Source organism: Canis lupus, chromosome 15 (assembly GCF_003254725.2).
Source record: "Canis lupus dingo isolate Sandy chromosome 15, ASM325472v2, whole genome shotgun sequence".
In the NCBI taxonomy this organism is placed as follows: Eukaryota; Metazoa; Chordata; class Mammalia; order Carnivora; family Canidae; genus Canis; species Canis lupus.
In genome coordinates, this window is record NC_064257.1 from 51,252,373 (window position 1) to 51,269,503 (window position 17,131).

Genomic DNA, 17,131 nt, shown 5'->3' on the forward strand with positions numbered 1-17,131 from the left:
TTTGCCTGAGATTCTCTCTCTCCCTCTGCCCCTCCTCCCAACTTGTGTGCACATGCTCTCTCTCTCTAAAATAAAAAATAAAAAAAATTAAGTAGGGGGTGTCTGGGTGGCTCGGTTGGTTGGTTAAACACCTGACTTTGGCAGGGGTCATGATCTCGGGGTCCTGGGATCCCACCTTGGGCTCCACAATCAGCAGGGTTTCTCATTGTTCCTATGTCCCTCCCCCCGCCCGTGCATTCTGTCTCTTAAATAAATTTTAAAAATTTTTTAAAGATTTTATTTATTCATTCATGAGAGACAGAGAGAGAGAGAGAGGCAGAGACACAGGCAGAGGGAGAAGCAGGCTCCATGCAGGGAGCCCGACGTGGGACTCGATCCCACATCTCCAGGATCACACCCCGGGCTGCAGGCAACACTAAATCGCTGCACCACCAGGGCTGCCAGGAAAGGAATTTTTAAAATAACAGTGACATATGCTTATTATATAGGAAATTTTAAATTATGTTCCATGATACAGAGATAACCATTTTAAAAATTTTGTGCATTTTTTTTCTGTCATAAACTCTCAAATGTATTGACATTGTTTCCAGCTTTTTAAAAACTCTCTTTATTTCAGTGTCATTAAAGATTCTTCCAAAATATTTCCTTTGGCTACGTAACTGTGACACAAGGCAATTACATGGCTCCCATCTTTATACATAAATGTCATTCTTTACACTGTTCATAGTTTCCTTATGACTGATGCCTAAACGAAATACCGCCTTAAAAAGTGAATTTTAAAGTTGTAGATACTCTAACAAGACTTCTTAAATGTATAAAATGTTAAATGATACTGCTCTTTTTTTTAAGGAGAAACAAGAGACATAGAACCTATTTTTCTGTAACATACTGTCTGTGAATGTGATAAAGCAGTAGACTCCTCTTGATTTCTTTTGCTGTTACCTCTCTTCTGCATTCTCTGTTCCTTGACATTCTTTCCCACCTATGAAAACCTCTATATTCCTTCCCCGATGCTTTGACATTTTTTTTTTTATTTCTTAAGAGCAGCAAATCAGAATTCCAGTGCAGCCAGCTTGAATCAGTCTTTCTGTTCCTCTTATGAATAGGCAGTTCCTCCAGGCAGTGAATTAGCCCTTTAGAAAACATTGGCATTATGTTTCTCAATCCAGAGTGTCTGTATAGGTGGTCTGGAATGCATTAAAGAGAGGCATTGTGTCAGAACCTCAAATCTAAGGATGAAATCCTCTTACTAATTATAGGTAGTTTTTACTGTTGTTGCTGTTGGTTTTTTTTTTTTTCCAGAATCACTGGGTTTTAAAAGATTATTTAGTGAAAGTTGGAAATGGATTTGGTATAGTATATAGTTGGTTCTTGTTTTATTTATGGAAATGTATATAGAGTGTTCTTCAAAGGAATTTTATGGTGAATATAGAGTATCACTCATTTTTCTAGTTTTGTAAATGCGACTTTCATATTTCTTTTAGTGACAGAATTAATTTATTTTGTTTCCAGTTCAGGCTACAATATTTAGCAGTAATTTTTTGCAGATGAACTAGATAATATTCTCCCATATATTATTATCTTGTGTTTTTTAGTTGAGTTTGTTATTGTAACAAAAGAGGTTTTTGTTAAGATCAGTAGTTCTCAAAAGTGTGGTGTCCCCAAACCAGAAGCGTCAGCATTACCCATCAGCTGGGAACATGTTAAAAATGCATATTATTAGGTTCTACTCCAAACCTACTATTCAAAAGTTATGAGGTGTAGCCAGCTACCTGTGTTATAATAAGCCCTTTAGATGATTCTCATCTATGCTAAAGTTTGAGAACTGGTTTAGATAATATCTATACAGTGGCTAAAAATCTCAGCTCTTTATCAGTTGAAAGCCTAGGTTTGATTTAATTCCAGGGTAGGTGTTAAGAACTATAGCAATATTGCTTCTAAGAGATGTGTAGATGAAAAGCTGTTGACAAGAGCTGCCTTACAAGAGTTGGTTTCATTGTTTCTGATAGTTGAAATTTTAAGAACAGATCACCAAGAATCCTTCACTCTGGAGCTGAACTAAGTTGCTTCAGTACTTAGGATAGTTAGCAGAAGCTTCTTATTTGATCACATCATTTAAGTTGTGCCTTCCTCCATTACCAGCATACTTAAAATGACAAATCATGAAATCACATCTAAAGCAGATACCATTTTCAGAGTAAAGGAATTCCTGAATTAGCTCTCTTTCAAATGCTTTTAAGTTATAAATAATTATAAGCAGACATACAGTACCTGGAAGATACTTCATTAATATAGTTGAGCTATATATCCATTAATTATTGGCTTATTTTTGTATAATTACTAACTGTTTGGATAACATCTACCTATCTGGTTATTTTTAATGGAAATTTTTTATGGTAATAGGTATATGTATTTTTTTAACTGGAAGATTCTCTATTCCTGAGTTTAAATGTCACATCCATTTATTAATTATTTCAGTTGAGTCCTGCAGGGTGGAATATTAATTTTTTAAACATGGTATTATTTTATAAATGGGAACCCTTGTTTTAAAGAACCAGATTTCCTTGTTAAATTTAGGACTTTAAAGTTTATTTTGGCTCCTAAATGTATAGCAGGTTTTTGTTGTTGTTGTTTTAACTTAGGAAGATAATTACTCTCAGAAGAGTTAAAACTGGTTTGGTGGTGGTGTCTTCCTTGCATCACAGATGGATCTTGTTCATGCTATGGCTTAAAATCAATGACTAGAGAATCATTAAAGGAAAGCTGAAAACGTTTCCATTATGCATATTGAGAAATGGAACATTTCATAAAGCCAGGATAAAGCTACTAACTTTTAAGATAACCGTTTCTGATTTTTAATCTATGACACATAACAAGTATTATTTACCTTCTACATATAACTAGGTCATATTGTAAAGGGTCAGCTTCTTATAATCAGCTTAAAGAAATCATTATTTCTACAGTGAGGGAAGAGTAAAATACATTTTAAGAATACTCTTAATCTTATGAGTCTGAATTTTTTTTTTTAAGATTTTACTTATTTATTTGAGGGGGGGAGGGGAACATGAGTAAGGAGAGGGGCAAAGGGAGAGGGAGAAGCAGACTCCACAACTCAGGGCTTGATCCCAGGACCCCAGGATCATGACCTGAGCCAAAGGCAGATGCTTAACCAACTGAGCCATCCAGGTGCCCCACGAGTCTGAAATTTCTAACTAGCAAAAGATGTGATGGAGAATTTAATATTGAATGTCCTGTGATGGGATCCCTGGGTGGCGCAGCGGTTTGGCGCCTGCCTTTAGCCCAGGGCACGATCCTGGAGACCCGGGATCGAATCCCACATCGGGCTCCCGGTGCATGGAGCCTGCTTCTCCCTCTGCCTGTGTCTCTGCCTCTCTCTCTCTCTGTAACTATCATAAATAAATAAAAATTAAAAAAAAAATGAATGTCCTGTGATTATTTATTTAGTCATGGGCCCAGGTGAGATTAATAAAATTGAAAAGAGGAAGCAGTGTTTTAAAATTAACCAGTTTTGTTTTTGTTTTTGCGTGGGCTTAGTCACATGGTAGTGGATATATTTATGGTCTCTTCATGCTGGTATTATTTGATCCATTTCCACATACAACTTACTGCTTTCTAAGCTTAGGATAATACTTGACCTGATCACTTTCAAGGTATGTAAAACATGTATAAAATCAGCGAGAGGCTAATAGATTTTTTGTTCTTGAAGAAAGTAATATACCAAATACATAATTCCTCATAACATACCTGATTTGAGAATAATAAGTGATTGTATTCATTTTTGCTTCTGTGTTAGTGAAATAGGCCATAATACTACAAGTCCATAAGAAACAGTCTAGTCTCTTTTCAAAAGACTTTAGGCAGAAGTGAAATAAAATTTGAAGAAAGAATTTATATAAAACATTTTTTTAATTTTCAAATTTAATTTTCAACTAAATAATATACCTCAAGTTACTTGTCATGGAATTGGGGGACCTGATAAATAAAGACTGCAGAAAAAATTGAAAGCATATTATTTACTTTTCTGATTGGATGAGAGGAAATATTTCTGAACTTTTTTTTTCATTCTGCCCTAGTGATTCATAGTACTTGGTTTTCTTCAAATTAGAAAAGTTAGTTCCCATTGTAGTCTTTGACATGTTTGTTACACTGACTTGTGCTAAAAACAAATCTCATATTGATGTCTTAGCTCATAAACTTCATGTTAAGCAAGTTTATCTTAGGAAGCCATTTTATTTGTCTTAATTTTTCAGTTATCTGAGGGAAATCAAAAGCACACAAATCTACAGAAAAGCATTGAAAAAGCTAAAATTGGCCGACATGAAACGGTAAGTTTGTCTGTAGATTCTTTAATAATATCAATTCTAAATAGAAAAGTAAGAACTTTGAGCTTCCTGTGAGGAGCATACCATTTCTACCAGAAGAGAAGTGATTACAGCAAAGGACATGAACGTTGGACATGGTAGGATTCACTAATTGTAAACTGAGGTTTATGTTTTATTCTTGTATTATATTGTACATGGCAGTATAGCATAGAAGGATAAACCATGGAGCCAGACAGCCTGGGTTTGAAAGTGTCCTAAATTTTCGGTTCTCAGTTTCCTGGCTGTAAAATAGGGGATAAAATCTACCTCATTAGGTTATTGTGTGGATTAAAGTAGCTAATATTTGCAAAGCACTCAAAAGAGGACATGCCACAATTAAGCCCCTTATAAATGTTTATGTAAAATTTTCAGAGTCATGTTTTTTAAGTTTTGGCACAGAACAAATTGAAAACTATCATATGTTATCCTTGGGGCTTTGTAATATTTCTAAATTATTTAAATGAATATTGACATTATTTTATTTTAGAAAGTATAATGTTCTCTGAAGTATTATGTTAGGGGTTTTTAAAAATCCCTTTACTTTCTAGTTTCATCATCATCTCAAGTATTGATTTATAACTTGAAAAAGTATTGAAGATCAACGTGCGCCACTAAGCTTTCCATCTAGGCCTCTATTTGTACTACTTGATTATGAAAAAGACTCAAAAAAAAGTCACATTGTAGAAAAGAAAATACCGGAGTCTTACTATGGCTTTTCAAAATTATTTCACATACTTTCGTTTATGTGAATAGTCAGCAGTCACAGATAGGAATTGGAGAATGATAGTTTATGAAGAATATTTAAGGGAAGGTAAGTTCTGGGAATAACCTGAAGCTGTTGTATTTCTTTGACAGTAGCAATTACCATTTCTTTATTTGATCCTTTTTTTTTTCCCTTTAAACATTGGCAATAAATTGTAGATCCATCTTCAAATAATGATGACATATCCATGCCCAAAAGTTGTCTGCTGAGTGTTAGCCAGTCCACTTGGATTTATTGCACCTGGGAAAAATCCTAGTGGATGCTCTTATGAGCATCTCCTAGGATGCTCCTCTGAGATCTTTAAAAATAAATAAATAAATAGATCATAAATAAATAAATGAATGAATGAATGAATGAATAAATAAATAAATAAATAAATGTGATAGGAGGCCATAAGCAGTAATTTGTTATTTCTGATATCTTCAAATATTTTTTTAAAGATTTTATTTATGGGATCGCTGGATGGCTCAGCGGTTTAGTACCTGCCTTCGGCCCAGTGTGGGTCCTAGAGTCCCAGGATTGAGTCCCACGTCAGGCTCCCTGCATGGAGCCTCCTTCTCCCTCTGCCTATTTCTCTGCCTCTCTCTGTCACTCATGAATAAATAAATAATAAAATCTTTTTTAAAAATTAAAAAATAAAGATTTTATTTATTCATGAGAGACACAGAGAGAAAGAGGCAGAGACACAGGCACAGGGAGAAGTAGGCTCCATGCAGGGAGCCCGATGCGGAACTCAATCCTGGGACTCCAGGATCACGCTTGAGCCAAAGGCAGACGCTCAACTGCTGAGCCACCCAGGCATCCCTGATATCTTCAAATATTTTTAAAGCTTAATCATTCTTAAAGGTTGAATAATTGTCTTAAACTTTTAAGGAAAATTGTGTAATGATAATATTGCCATAGAATATTGCTTATATATAGACACCGTCTTATGAAACTACCCAAGAGGCAGTATCTTTTCCTAACATATGATGACATAGTCATCTTTAAGTTCATACATAATCAGTGACCTTTCATCTATTTATGAGAGGTCCATTCTCATATTAATTCCCATTCAGCTAGCCAAAATATATGAAAGATGCTTGCAGTTTCAGAGAAAAATGAGAATTGAGTTTGTTCTTACACTGTGAATATAGGTATGGGGTATATGTAATATTGTCCAAAATCTAGTGCACATTAGTTTTGAGAAATAAGAAAATGTTTATAAAATGTATAACCTTACAACATATGGTATTTTGCTTGTCTTAATTATATACATAAAACTATTTTGAATGCAGGAAGAGCGAACCATGCTAGCGAAAGAGCTGTCTTCGCTTCGAGACCAAAGGGAACAGCTAAAGGCAGAGGTAGAAAAATATAAAGAATGTGACCCACAAGTTGTGGAAGAAATACGTAAGTTTCTATAACACCTTGAAGATTTTTAAATTTTTTAACTTCAGAGAGAGACAGAGAGAAATGAGAGGAGCTGAGAGAGAATCTCAAGTAGGCTCCATTCCTGTCTCAGAGCCTGATTCAAGGCTTGATCTCACAACCCTAAGATCATGGCCTGAGCCCAAACCAAGAGCTGGATGCCCAAATGACTGAGCCACTCAGGTGTGTCTTCCCACCCTGTTTAAAAAATTTTGTTTAAAAAAAAATTTTTTTTTAAAGAAAGTAAGAGGAGGAGCAAAGAGAGTCTCAAGCAGGCTCACACTTTGAAATTATAACTATTTTAAGAGGAAGGAAAGTAGACAAGAAGATAAAGATATATAATATTAGCTTAGGAAACTAAGGAGTCAGAGAAGAAGTTAACTTGCCCCCAAGTACATTGACTCAAGAACAAAATCCACTATTGTCTTCTAGGAAAGATAATATCAAAAAAGCTTTTATTTCACCCCATTAAAATGTTACCTATTTTGTGGGGCACCTGCATGGCTTAGTTAAGGGTCTGCCTTCGGCTCAAGTCATGATCTCAGGATCTTTGGGATCAAGCCCTGCGTTGGGCTCCCCACTCAGCAGGGATTCTGCTTCTCCCTCTCCCTCTGTCCCCTCCTCCACTTGTATACTCTCTCTCTCAAATAAATAGTCTTTTAAAACATTTTTTTTAGGGACGCTTGGGTGGCTCAGAAGTTGAGCATCTGCCTTTGGCTCAGGGTGTGATCCTGGAGTTCTGGGATCGAGTCCTATATCAGGCTCCCTGAAAGGAGCCTACTTCTCCCTCTGCCTTCACTTTCTGTCTCTCATGAATAAATAAATAAAATCTTTAAAAATTCTTTTTAATTAAAAAAATTTCTATTTTTATAAAATACATTAATGCTAGAAATTACAACACATTTAATAGATAGCAGTTATGTGGGGAAAATCCCATTATTCCATAAATATATATATATATATATATATATTTTAAGATTTTATTTATTTATTCATGAGAGAGAGAGAGAGAGAGGCAGAGACATAGACAGAAGGAGAAGCAGGCTCCATGCAGGGAGCCCGATGTGGGACTTGATCCTGGGTCTCCAGAATCATGCCCTGAGCCGAAGGCAAACGCGCAACTGCTGAGCCACCCAGGCGTTGCCATAAATATATATTTTATTTATTTGTTTGTTTTTTAAAATATTTTATTTACTTATTCATGAGAGACACACACAGAGAGAGAGAGAGAGGCAGAGATACAGGCAAAGGGAGAAGCAGGCTCCATGCAGGGAGCCCAGTGTGGGACCAGATCCCAGGACCCTGGGGTCACGCCCTGGGCCGAAGGCAGGCACCAAACTGCTGAGCCACCCAGGGATCTCCCCCATAAATATATTTTAGATATGAAGGTAGTATAGTAGGATTTTTTTTTATGGAAAGCTATCAAACTATAATCAAAAGAAAAAAATCTTTTTAGACAACTCTAGTTCATACCTTTATAGAGAAATGTCCAATTCCTCTGCTTTAAAAATTCAGAACAGCTAACAAAACTTTATTCAAATGTGGTATTTCCACTTCCAGGCAAGTAGTGACAGATTGGATTTATCCTCCCATCTGAAAAACAACACAGATAAAATATATGAAATAGGTTTTAAGTTACATATCAGACAATAAACAACAATGATTCTTAGAGAAAGGAAACAGATAAAGTAAGTCCCAAAATTGTGTCAGCTTATTTTATTGAGTTCCCAGGCTGTGGCACAATGAGGAGTACCTAGGCAGAGCCCCTACAGACGAAACTGAGAATCAGGGGACCCAGGTGGCTAGAGTTCACAGGACCTTATACTAGAGAGGAGAAATTACACAGAGAACCCTAGGTATCCATAGAGGGCTCCCCTCAAGTATTTGGTGAATGCATGAAATAATTACCCAAAGCTGGGGAAAGAATGATTTCAGCAAATTAGAAGGCACAATACCTGGCATTCACACAGGACCAAGAATAATGCCTATTCTCACTCACCAGGCAGATTAGAAAAATTTATAATTCACAAGGCATTGGTTAGAGCACTCAAGAACATTTTGCCTCAGTAGCAAGTACTAATTAGCCCTAGACTGAGCTTTGTTCTCCCCTTCTAAAAAACCATAACAGCAAATCTTGAAAACATCAAACTATTGTAACTTAAACGCATCCCAGAAAAAAAGCTAAAGAGTATTTATAGGAATACAAATATACCTAGCACCCAACAAAATAAAATTCATAGTGTCTAGCACATAGTGAAAGATTACCAGACATGTAAAGAAGTAGGAAAATATCCTTAATGAAAAGAAAAATCATTCAATCAAAACTGACATAGAAAAAAAAACTGACATAGAACTAACACAGATAGTAGAATTGGAAGATTATGACCTTAAAAGCTATTATACATGTATCGTATAGGGGTAACTTGGTGGCTCAGTCAGTGGGGCATCCAACTCTTAGGCTCAGGTCATGATTTCCTGGGTAGTGAGATGGAGCCCTGAATCTAGGCTCTATGCTTAGTGGGGAGTCTGGGGATTCTCTCCCTCTGCTCCTTACTCCTCTTACTCCACCTGTGCGTGCATGTGCATGCATGTGCGCGCTCTCTCTCTCTTTAAAATAGATGAATAGGGAACCCTGGGTGGCGCAGCGGTTTAGCGCCTGCCTTTGGCCCAGGGCGCGATCCTGGAGACCCGGGATCGAATCCCACGTCGGGCTCCCAGTGTATGGAGCCTGCTTCTCCCTCTGCCTATGTCTCTGCCTCTCTCTCTCTCTCTCTGTGAGACTATCATAAATAAATAAAAATTTAAAAAAATTAAAAAAAAATAAAATAGATGAATAAATTTTTAAAAGATGTATGTGTTTAAAAGTTAAGTAGAAACATGAAAGATATAAAAAAGGTTCGTGTCAAACTTGGAGTTGAACACTACAATGTCTGAAATGAAAAATACACTGGATTGGATTAATAGATTAAACTTTGCAGGAGAAAGGATTAGTGTATTTGAAGACATAGCAGTAGAAACGATCCAAAATGAAACTAGAAAGGAAAAAGAAAAATTTTTTAATGAAAATAGCATCCATGATATGCAGGACAAATTCAAGTGACCTAATATATGTGTAATCAAAGTCCCAAAATGAGGGACTGTTGAGTGGAGTGGAGGGTGTGTGTGTGTGTGTGTGTGTGTGTGTGTGGTACACGCCTGTGTGTGCACGTGTGTCCGAGCCTGAAAAATATCTGAAGAAATAAATTCAGAAGAAGTAAAGGCTGCTTTTTTTTTCAAATTTGATTTAAGCTATAAACCCACAGATTCATCAAATTTAAACATTTAAATAGCAAATGGCATTGATCTCCTTATTACTAAATCTAGATAATTTTTTTTAATATTTTAACCTCTGTCCCCCCAAATAGGATTATTTCCCTTCCCCAAAAAGATGATTGTTTTTAAAACGTGCTTTTTGATAATGAGGGTTTCATAGGAGTTTGGCTATCATGTTAGTGCAGAACATATTATGCTGGATTAAAGGATTATGAGTTTCACAAGTTGATTTTAATAAGATTTGGTTCTTAATAGTGTGATTATAGCACCCATGTTACAACGATCAGGCTAATCTCTAAGTCTGTCATGTTTTATTTTGAAACAGTTTTTCTGCTGATAATAGCTGTAATTTTTATGTTCATGTTAGATATGGCTGTGTATAATCTTGTACTTCTTTCTTTTTTTTTTTTAAGATTTTATTTATTTATTCATGAGAGACACAGAGAGATAGAGAGAGGCAGAGACACAGGCAGAGGGAGAAGCAGGTTCCATGCAGGGAGCCCGATGCAAGACTCGATCCCGGGTCTCCAGGATCATGCCTTGGGCTGAAGGCAACCCTAAACTGCTGAGCCACCCAGGCTGCCCTCTTTTACTTATTTCTTAATAATTCTTGGAAGAAATATATTTCATCATGCTAGTTGAATTATTGATACCTGCATTCAATAAGTATTAGCAAGATTGGTTGCAAATATCTTAGAAGAAGTAGAAACAATAATGTATAAAAAATAAAATGTAATTCTAATTTAATTTAAATAAATACATTTAATTCTACTCTGACCTTTAAGTGAGAACAGATAAAACAAGTTGTAGTAAAAATTAAATTCCTACAAAAATGTTTAAAAATAAATCATAGGAGTACTTAAGAAATTTTCTTAGAAATGCCAGGATGACAGTGAAAATGATGGAATTAGGACCTCTGAAAAGTTACGTTTCATGAAAGCTGGCAGAAATTGTCACAACTTTTCCAGAATCCTAGAAACTAACCAATGATTTGCCTATTCAAGAAAAATGGCTGACTCTTAGCAAGAATAATAAGCTTGCTTATTATTGTGATGTTTTAACTTGTCCTATTCTCATCCCCTACTCTCTAGCTCAGCAGTAACCTTGAAAAATAACAGCCCTGAATTCCTGATATCAGAAGGAGTAAAATGGAGCTGAAACTCTTTAAGACCCTCTTTTCACCCTAGTTGTTACTATTTGACATCTTTAGTGGTTTTCTGAATAGGAAATATTGTCCTTATTTGATCTGGCTTGTGGTATGCTCATTTGTCTAAAAACAATTACAGGCAAGAGTTTTAACTTCACAGCTATTTTAGGTGATGAATAACAGGTGAGCCTAATCAAAGAGCTTTAAAAGGAGAGGCTGAAAGAGATGTTCTTAGGTGTCTTGGAAAGCAGCATGGTTTTGGAAATCTAGGAAGCCATATGCTTGCACAGAAGGGCTGTGCACCTTCTCAGGAAAATCTTGGGAAGTTCCTAATCTCTCACCTCTAGCAGACCTTGGCACTCTGCATGCAGGAAGTGAAGGCCACGGCAGAGTAGTAAATTGCCTAGTTGAAACCTGCCGCAACACACTCAGCCTCTCAGCAAAGACTTGGAGTTTTAGTCCAGGTGTTTCAGGAAATCTGTGTTCAATTATTAGCTGCCTGGCAAGTGAACTAGAGACTTCAGTGGCCACACATGACAGAGTACAGACTTTATAGAATTAATTCAGAGAAATCACTAAACAAACAATAACAACAAGTACTAAAAATAACAACCTTGGGAATGGGAAGTATCTGATTCCCAGAGTTGCCACATTATATTATTTAAAATGTCCAACTTCCAACAAAAAAATTGGGAGACGTACAAAGAAAGTATAGTTCATGTACAGTGCATGATGGTGGACTTCCTAGACACAGACTTTCAGCTCTTTAAAATATGTTAAAAGAGCTAAAGAAAAACATGTCTAAAGAAAAGGCTGAGAGTGAAATCTCACCAAGTAGAGAATATCAGCAAAGATACAGAAATTATTAAAAAGGAATGAAATGAAATGCTGGAGTTGAAAACCATAATAATTGAAATGAAAATTCAATTAGGAGATTATTAATCAGGAGATTATTAATCCTAAAATTCAATTAGATTATTAATCAGGAGATTAATAGCTGATTTCAGCAGCAAAAGAAAGAATTAGTAACTCGGAGATAGTTCAATTGAGATAATTCAATCTGTGGAACAAAAAGAAAAAAAAAATGAATACCAGTGGAGTTTCAAGAGACCTGTGGCACAGCATCAAGAATGCCAACATATACATATAGGAAGTCCCAGAAGGAGAGGGGAGAGAATGGGGCTGAAAGAATATTCCAAAAAATAAGAGCTGAAACCTCAAATTTGATGAAAAGCAATCTATACATCAAAAAACTTAAGCTCCAATTTAGGATGCCCTTAAAAAGATCCACATATAGATTTATCATAATCAACTTGTCAAAAAATAAAGAGAATATTGAAAGCAACAAGAAGAAGGTTACTCATCACATACAAGGACTCTTCAATCACATTAACAACTTGTTTCTTATTAGAAGCCATAGAGACCAAAGGCATTGGGGTGACATATTCAAAATGAATATGAAAAAAAAAGAAAACAAAAAACAAAAACAAAATGAATATGGGCAGTAACTGTCTACTAAGAATTCTATATCCAGAAATATTTTCCTCAAAAATGAAGAACAGAGTAAACAACAACTGAAAGAGTTTGTCACTAGCAGACCTGCCCCCCCCCCCAAGAAAAAATATATATGGAAGTCTTTCTCACTGAAATGAAAGGACGCTAGATAGTAACAGGAAATAAAGCACACTGGGATGCCTGGGTGGCTCAGCGGTTGAGTGTCTGCTTTCCGCTCAGGATGTGATCCTGGGGTTCTGGGATCATGTCCCACATTGGGCTCCTTGCATGGAGCCTGCTTCTCCCTCTGCCTAGGTCTCTTCCTCTCTCTGTCTCTCTCGTGAATAAATAAATAATTTTTTAAAAAAGAAATAAAGCACACTGATAAAGGTTACTTCATAGATAAATATAAAAGTGTATATGTATTTTTGTTTGTATCTCCTGATGGTCTCCTATTTGCTTTAAAATACAGCTGCATAAAGCAGTAATGATAAGCTATTTTGTTGGGCACACAATATGTAAAATGTAATTTGTGACAATGACAGCATGATTGCTCATTAGACAAAAAATATTTGACAAAATCCAGCACCCTTTCAAACACTCAACAAACTAAGAATAGAAGTGAATTTCCTCAATTCAATAAAAGGGCATCTATAATAAATCTATAACTGACATCACATTGAATGGTGAAATGTTATATGCTTTCCCCAAGGATGACCTCTCTCATCAGTTCTATTCAGCATTGTACTAGAAGTTCAAGCTAGGGCAATTGGGCAAAAAAAAGAAGTAAAAGGCATCCATGTTTAATAATAAGTGAGGTCAGCACATTGTAGTATACAAAAATCACATGCACCTTACATACTAACACTGAACAATCTGAAAATGAAACTTAAAGAAATTCATTTACAAATGAATGGAATACTTAGGAATAAAATTAGTCAAGAAAGTGCTATACTTGTACTGAAAACTACAAAACATTGAAACTAATGACCTGTACAAATAAAGACATTCTGTGTTTATAGAAAGACTTAAATGTTAAGACAGAAATACTCCTCAAATTGATTCACAGATTCAGTGTAAAACCTGTCAAAATTCTAAACACTTTTTGGTAGAAATTGGTAAATTGATCCTAAAACTCATATGAAAATGCAAGGGACCCAGAATAGCCAAAAGAATCTTGAAAGAGGAGGGTGCCTTGGTGATACAGTCAGTTAAGTGACCAACTCTTGGTATCAGCTCAGGTTGTGATCGCAGGGTCACGGGATCGAGCCCACATTGGGCTCTGCCCTCAGCTCCAAGTCTGCTTAAGGTTCCCTCTACATCTCCTTCTGCCCCTCCCCCACCACATGTGGCATGTGTGCTCTCACTCCCTCACTCTCTCAAATAAATCTTTAAAAAAAAAAATCTTGAAAAAGTAACAGCAAAGTTGGAAGACTCAAATTTCCCAATTTCAAAACTTCCTAAAAAGCTGCAATAATCAAGACAGTGTGGGGGCTAGCCTAAGAATAGACCTGCAGGGGCATCTGGCTGGCTCAGTCAGAAGAGCATGTGACTCATGATCTCGGGGTTGTGAGTTCAAGCCATACGTTGGGTGTAGAGATTACTTTAAAAAAATAAACAAAAAGGTATAGACATGCAGGTTAATGGAATAGAATTGAGAGTCCAGAAGGAAACCCAATTGATTTTCAACATGGGTGCCAAGACCATTCGATTAGGAAAGGATTGTGTTTTCAACTAATGGTGCTGGGCATAACTGGTTATCCACGTGCAAATGAATCATCCTGGACTCCCATCTCAAACCATATACAAAAACTAACTCAAACAGATCAAAAACCTAAATGTAAGAAAGTATGAAACCAGCGTCTATCTCTGTATCCCTGGGTTAGGTAGCAGTTCCTTACGTAGAAAACCAAAAGCTCAAACAACCAAAGAAAACAGATCAATTTGACTTTGTCAGAATTAACAACTTTTGTGTATCAAGGCACCTTACTAAGAAAGTGAGAAGAAAATCCAGAGTAGGAGAAAATATTTGCAAATCCTATATATATCTTGACAAATGTCCAACATCCAAAATGAATATATTTTTAAAAATTACAACTGAACAATTTTTAACCCGATTTAAACATGGGCAAAGTGTTAATTTTTCCAAGGAAAATACACAAATGGTCAAGAAGCATAGGAGAAGATGCTCAACATCATTAGTTATTAAAGAAATGCAAGTCAAAGCCAAAATGAGATACTATTTCAACAGGGTATAGGATGGTTATAATAAAAAGAATGGAAAATAATTTTTAGTGAGGATGTGGAGAAATTGGAACTCTTAGTTTGCTGGTGGTACTGTTAAAATGATATAACCACTTTGTAAGACAATTTATCTGTTCCCCAAAATGCTATATGTAGAGTTATCATTTGAGCTCCTAGATGTATATCCAAGAGAATTGAAAACATGTTCACCCAAAAATTATTCATATTAGCAATAAACAACCCAAATGTCCATTAACTAATGAATGACTAAACAAAATGTGGATATTATTTGACAATAAAAGGGAATGAAGTATTGATACATGCAACAACATGGATGAGCCTTGAAAACATGATGCTAAGTGGAAGAAGCTAGACACATTGTGTATCGTTGCAATTTTTTTTTAAGATTTTATTTATTCATGAGAGAGACCAAGAGAGAGAGGCAGAGACACAGGCAGAGTGAGAAGCAGGCTCCATGCAGGGAACTCCATGTGGGACTCCATCCTAGGACTCCAGGATTATGCCCTGGGCCAAAGGCAGGAGCTAAACTACTGAGCCACCTGGGCGTCCCATATCATTGCATTTAAACGAAACATCCAGAATAGGGAAATTCATTGAGATGGGAAGTAGATTAGTGGTCTCCAGGGGCTGAGGGGAAAGAGAATGTGGAGTGACTGCTCATGGGTATGGGATTTTCTTTTGGGTGATGAAAATGTCCTCTAATTAGGTAGTTAGGTAGTGGTGATGGTTTTCCAATCCTGTTCTAAAACCTACTGAATTCTGCACTTTAATATCATGAATTCTATAGTATATAAATTATCTTTCAATAAATAAATGACATCATAATAATATTTATGCTCAGTTGATCATGGCACTGTTTTGTGCTGTGTAGTTTAAGTTGACAGACACATATATTTAATAGCAAGATATATAAATTTTTTAAGGTCAGGTTTATTGTAATCTAATATATGTACTCTGAAATTCTTATCATTAAATTATTTTATACTTGATGTTATAAATTATTTGAATAACACATCTCACTTATGTGATGTTATTGTCTTTAAAGGAACCTTATGTATTATGCTGAGTGAAATAAGTCAATCAGAGAAGGACAAACATATGGTCTCATTTATTTGGGGGAATATAAAAATTAGTGAAAGAGAACAAAGGGAAAGGAGTGAAAATATCAGTGAGGGTGACAAAACCTGAGAGACACCTAACTCTGGGAAATGAGCAAGGGAAAGAGAGGTGGGAGGGGTGTTGGGGTGACTGGGTGATGGGCACTGAGGGGGGCACTTGGCGGATGAGCACTGGGAATTATACTATATGTTGGCAAATTGAACTCCAATAAAAAAATAAAATTAAATAAAAAAATAAAGGAACCTTATGTTATCTTTAAAGGAACCTAATGACATTTAAGAGAAGGAAATTGTTTACATTGACTATTCATGACTAATATAATAGAAACTAAAATTTCTTTGGGGAGTTGAGCAGGTTTGTGGGATGCAACATGTCACTATTTGAGCTTTTTACATAGATCTTTATTTTTCTGACCTTTGGTTCATCTAAATGAAGCTATAAATAGAGGAAGATGATTATATATGCATATATACTTTTTTTCAGGTCAAGCAAATAAAGTGGCCAAAGAAGCTGCTAACAGATGGACTGGTATGTATTACAATGGTACTGATAAGCTATAGTTAAGCTTTTTCTACACTATGATACGAGATGCAGAAGCTGTTGTGCCTAGTTTTGTTCAAGAAAAGACATTTCCAGAAATGTATGTATTAAGGTTTTTTTTTTTTTTTAAAGAATGTGTTTATTTTTAGAGAGAGAGAGGATGTAATCGAGGAGAGGGGGAGAGGGAGAGGAAGAGAGAGAATCTTGACCAGACTCTGCACTGAGTGTGGAGCCCAATTTGGGGCTCGATCCCATGACTCTGGGATCATGACCTGAGCTCTAAAGGTAGACACTTAACAGACTGAGCCACCCAGGCACCCAGGAAGGAAGATATTTTTAGCAGAGCAGAAACAGCTGTTAGGAATCATATTTCCATTTGAAGTTATAACTTGCTCCTTCCGACATAAAAATGTTATGAAAAGAGCATGGCATTAAAACAATTTATGCCTCAGAAAACCAACCTGTCTTGAAAACATCCGTAATAGTTGCAACTAAAGATTTTTATGTGATTATTAGTTAAGGTTTTGCTATCCTTTTACCTAAAAAGTTCCTTAAAATGTGTATAGAATAGAAGGTATTTACTGTTCAGTAATTCAGTATTTCAATATTATAAAATGAGAGATTACCACAGGGAATAAATACAACTAGAGGGCAGCCCAGGTGGCTCAGCGGTTCAGCACCACCTTAAGCCCAGGGTGT

At 36.0% G+C, this 17,131-nt stretch overlaps 1 protein-coding gene across 4 annotated transcripts in view; it reads left to right on the forward strand.

Annotated features, from left to right (window-relative positions):
- The window catches only part of MND1 (meiotic nuclear divisions 1), a 63,504-nt gene that overhangs the window by 40,786 nt on the left and 5,587 nt on the right, over positions 1–17,131 (forward strand). For 2 of the 4 annotated variants that reach the window (XM_025439114.2, XM_049094277.1), the window contains exons 5-7: positions 4,272–4,346; positions 6,423–6,537; positions 16,376–16,420. In XM_025439114.2, coding sequence (XP_025294899.1) covers positions 4,272–4,346; positions 6,423–6,537; positions 16,376–16,420 — 235 coding nt within the window. The remainder of the gene's footprint in view (positions 1–4,271; positions 4,347–6,422; positions 6,538–16,375; positions 16,421–17,131) is intronic. The other 2 variants (XM_025439115.2, XM_049094278.1) reach the window with 1 other exon arrangement.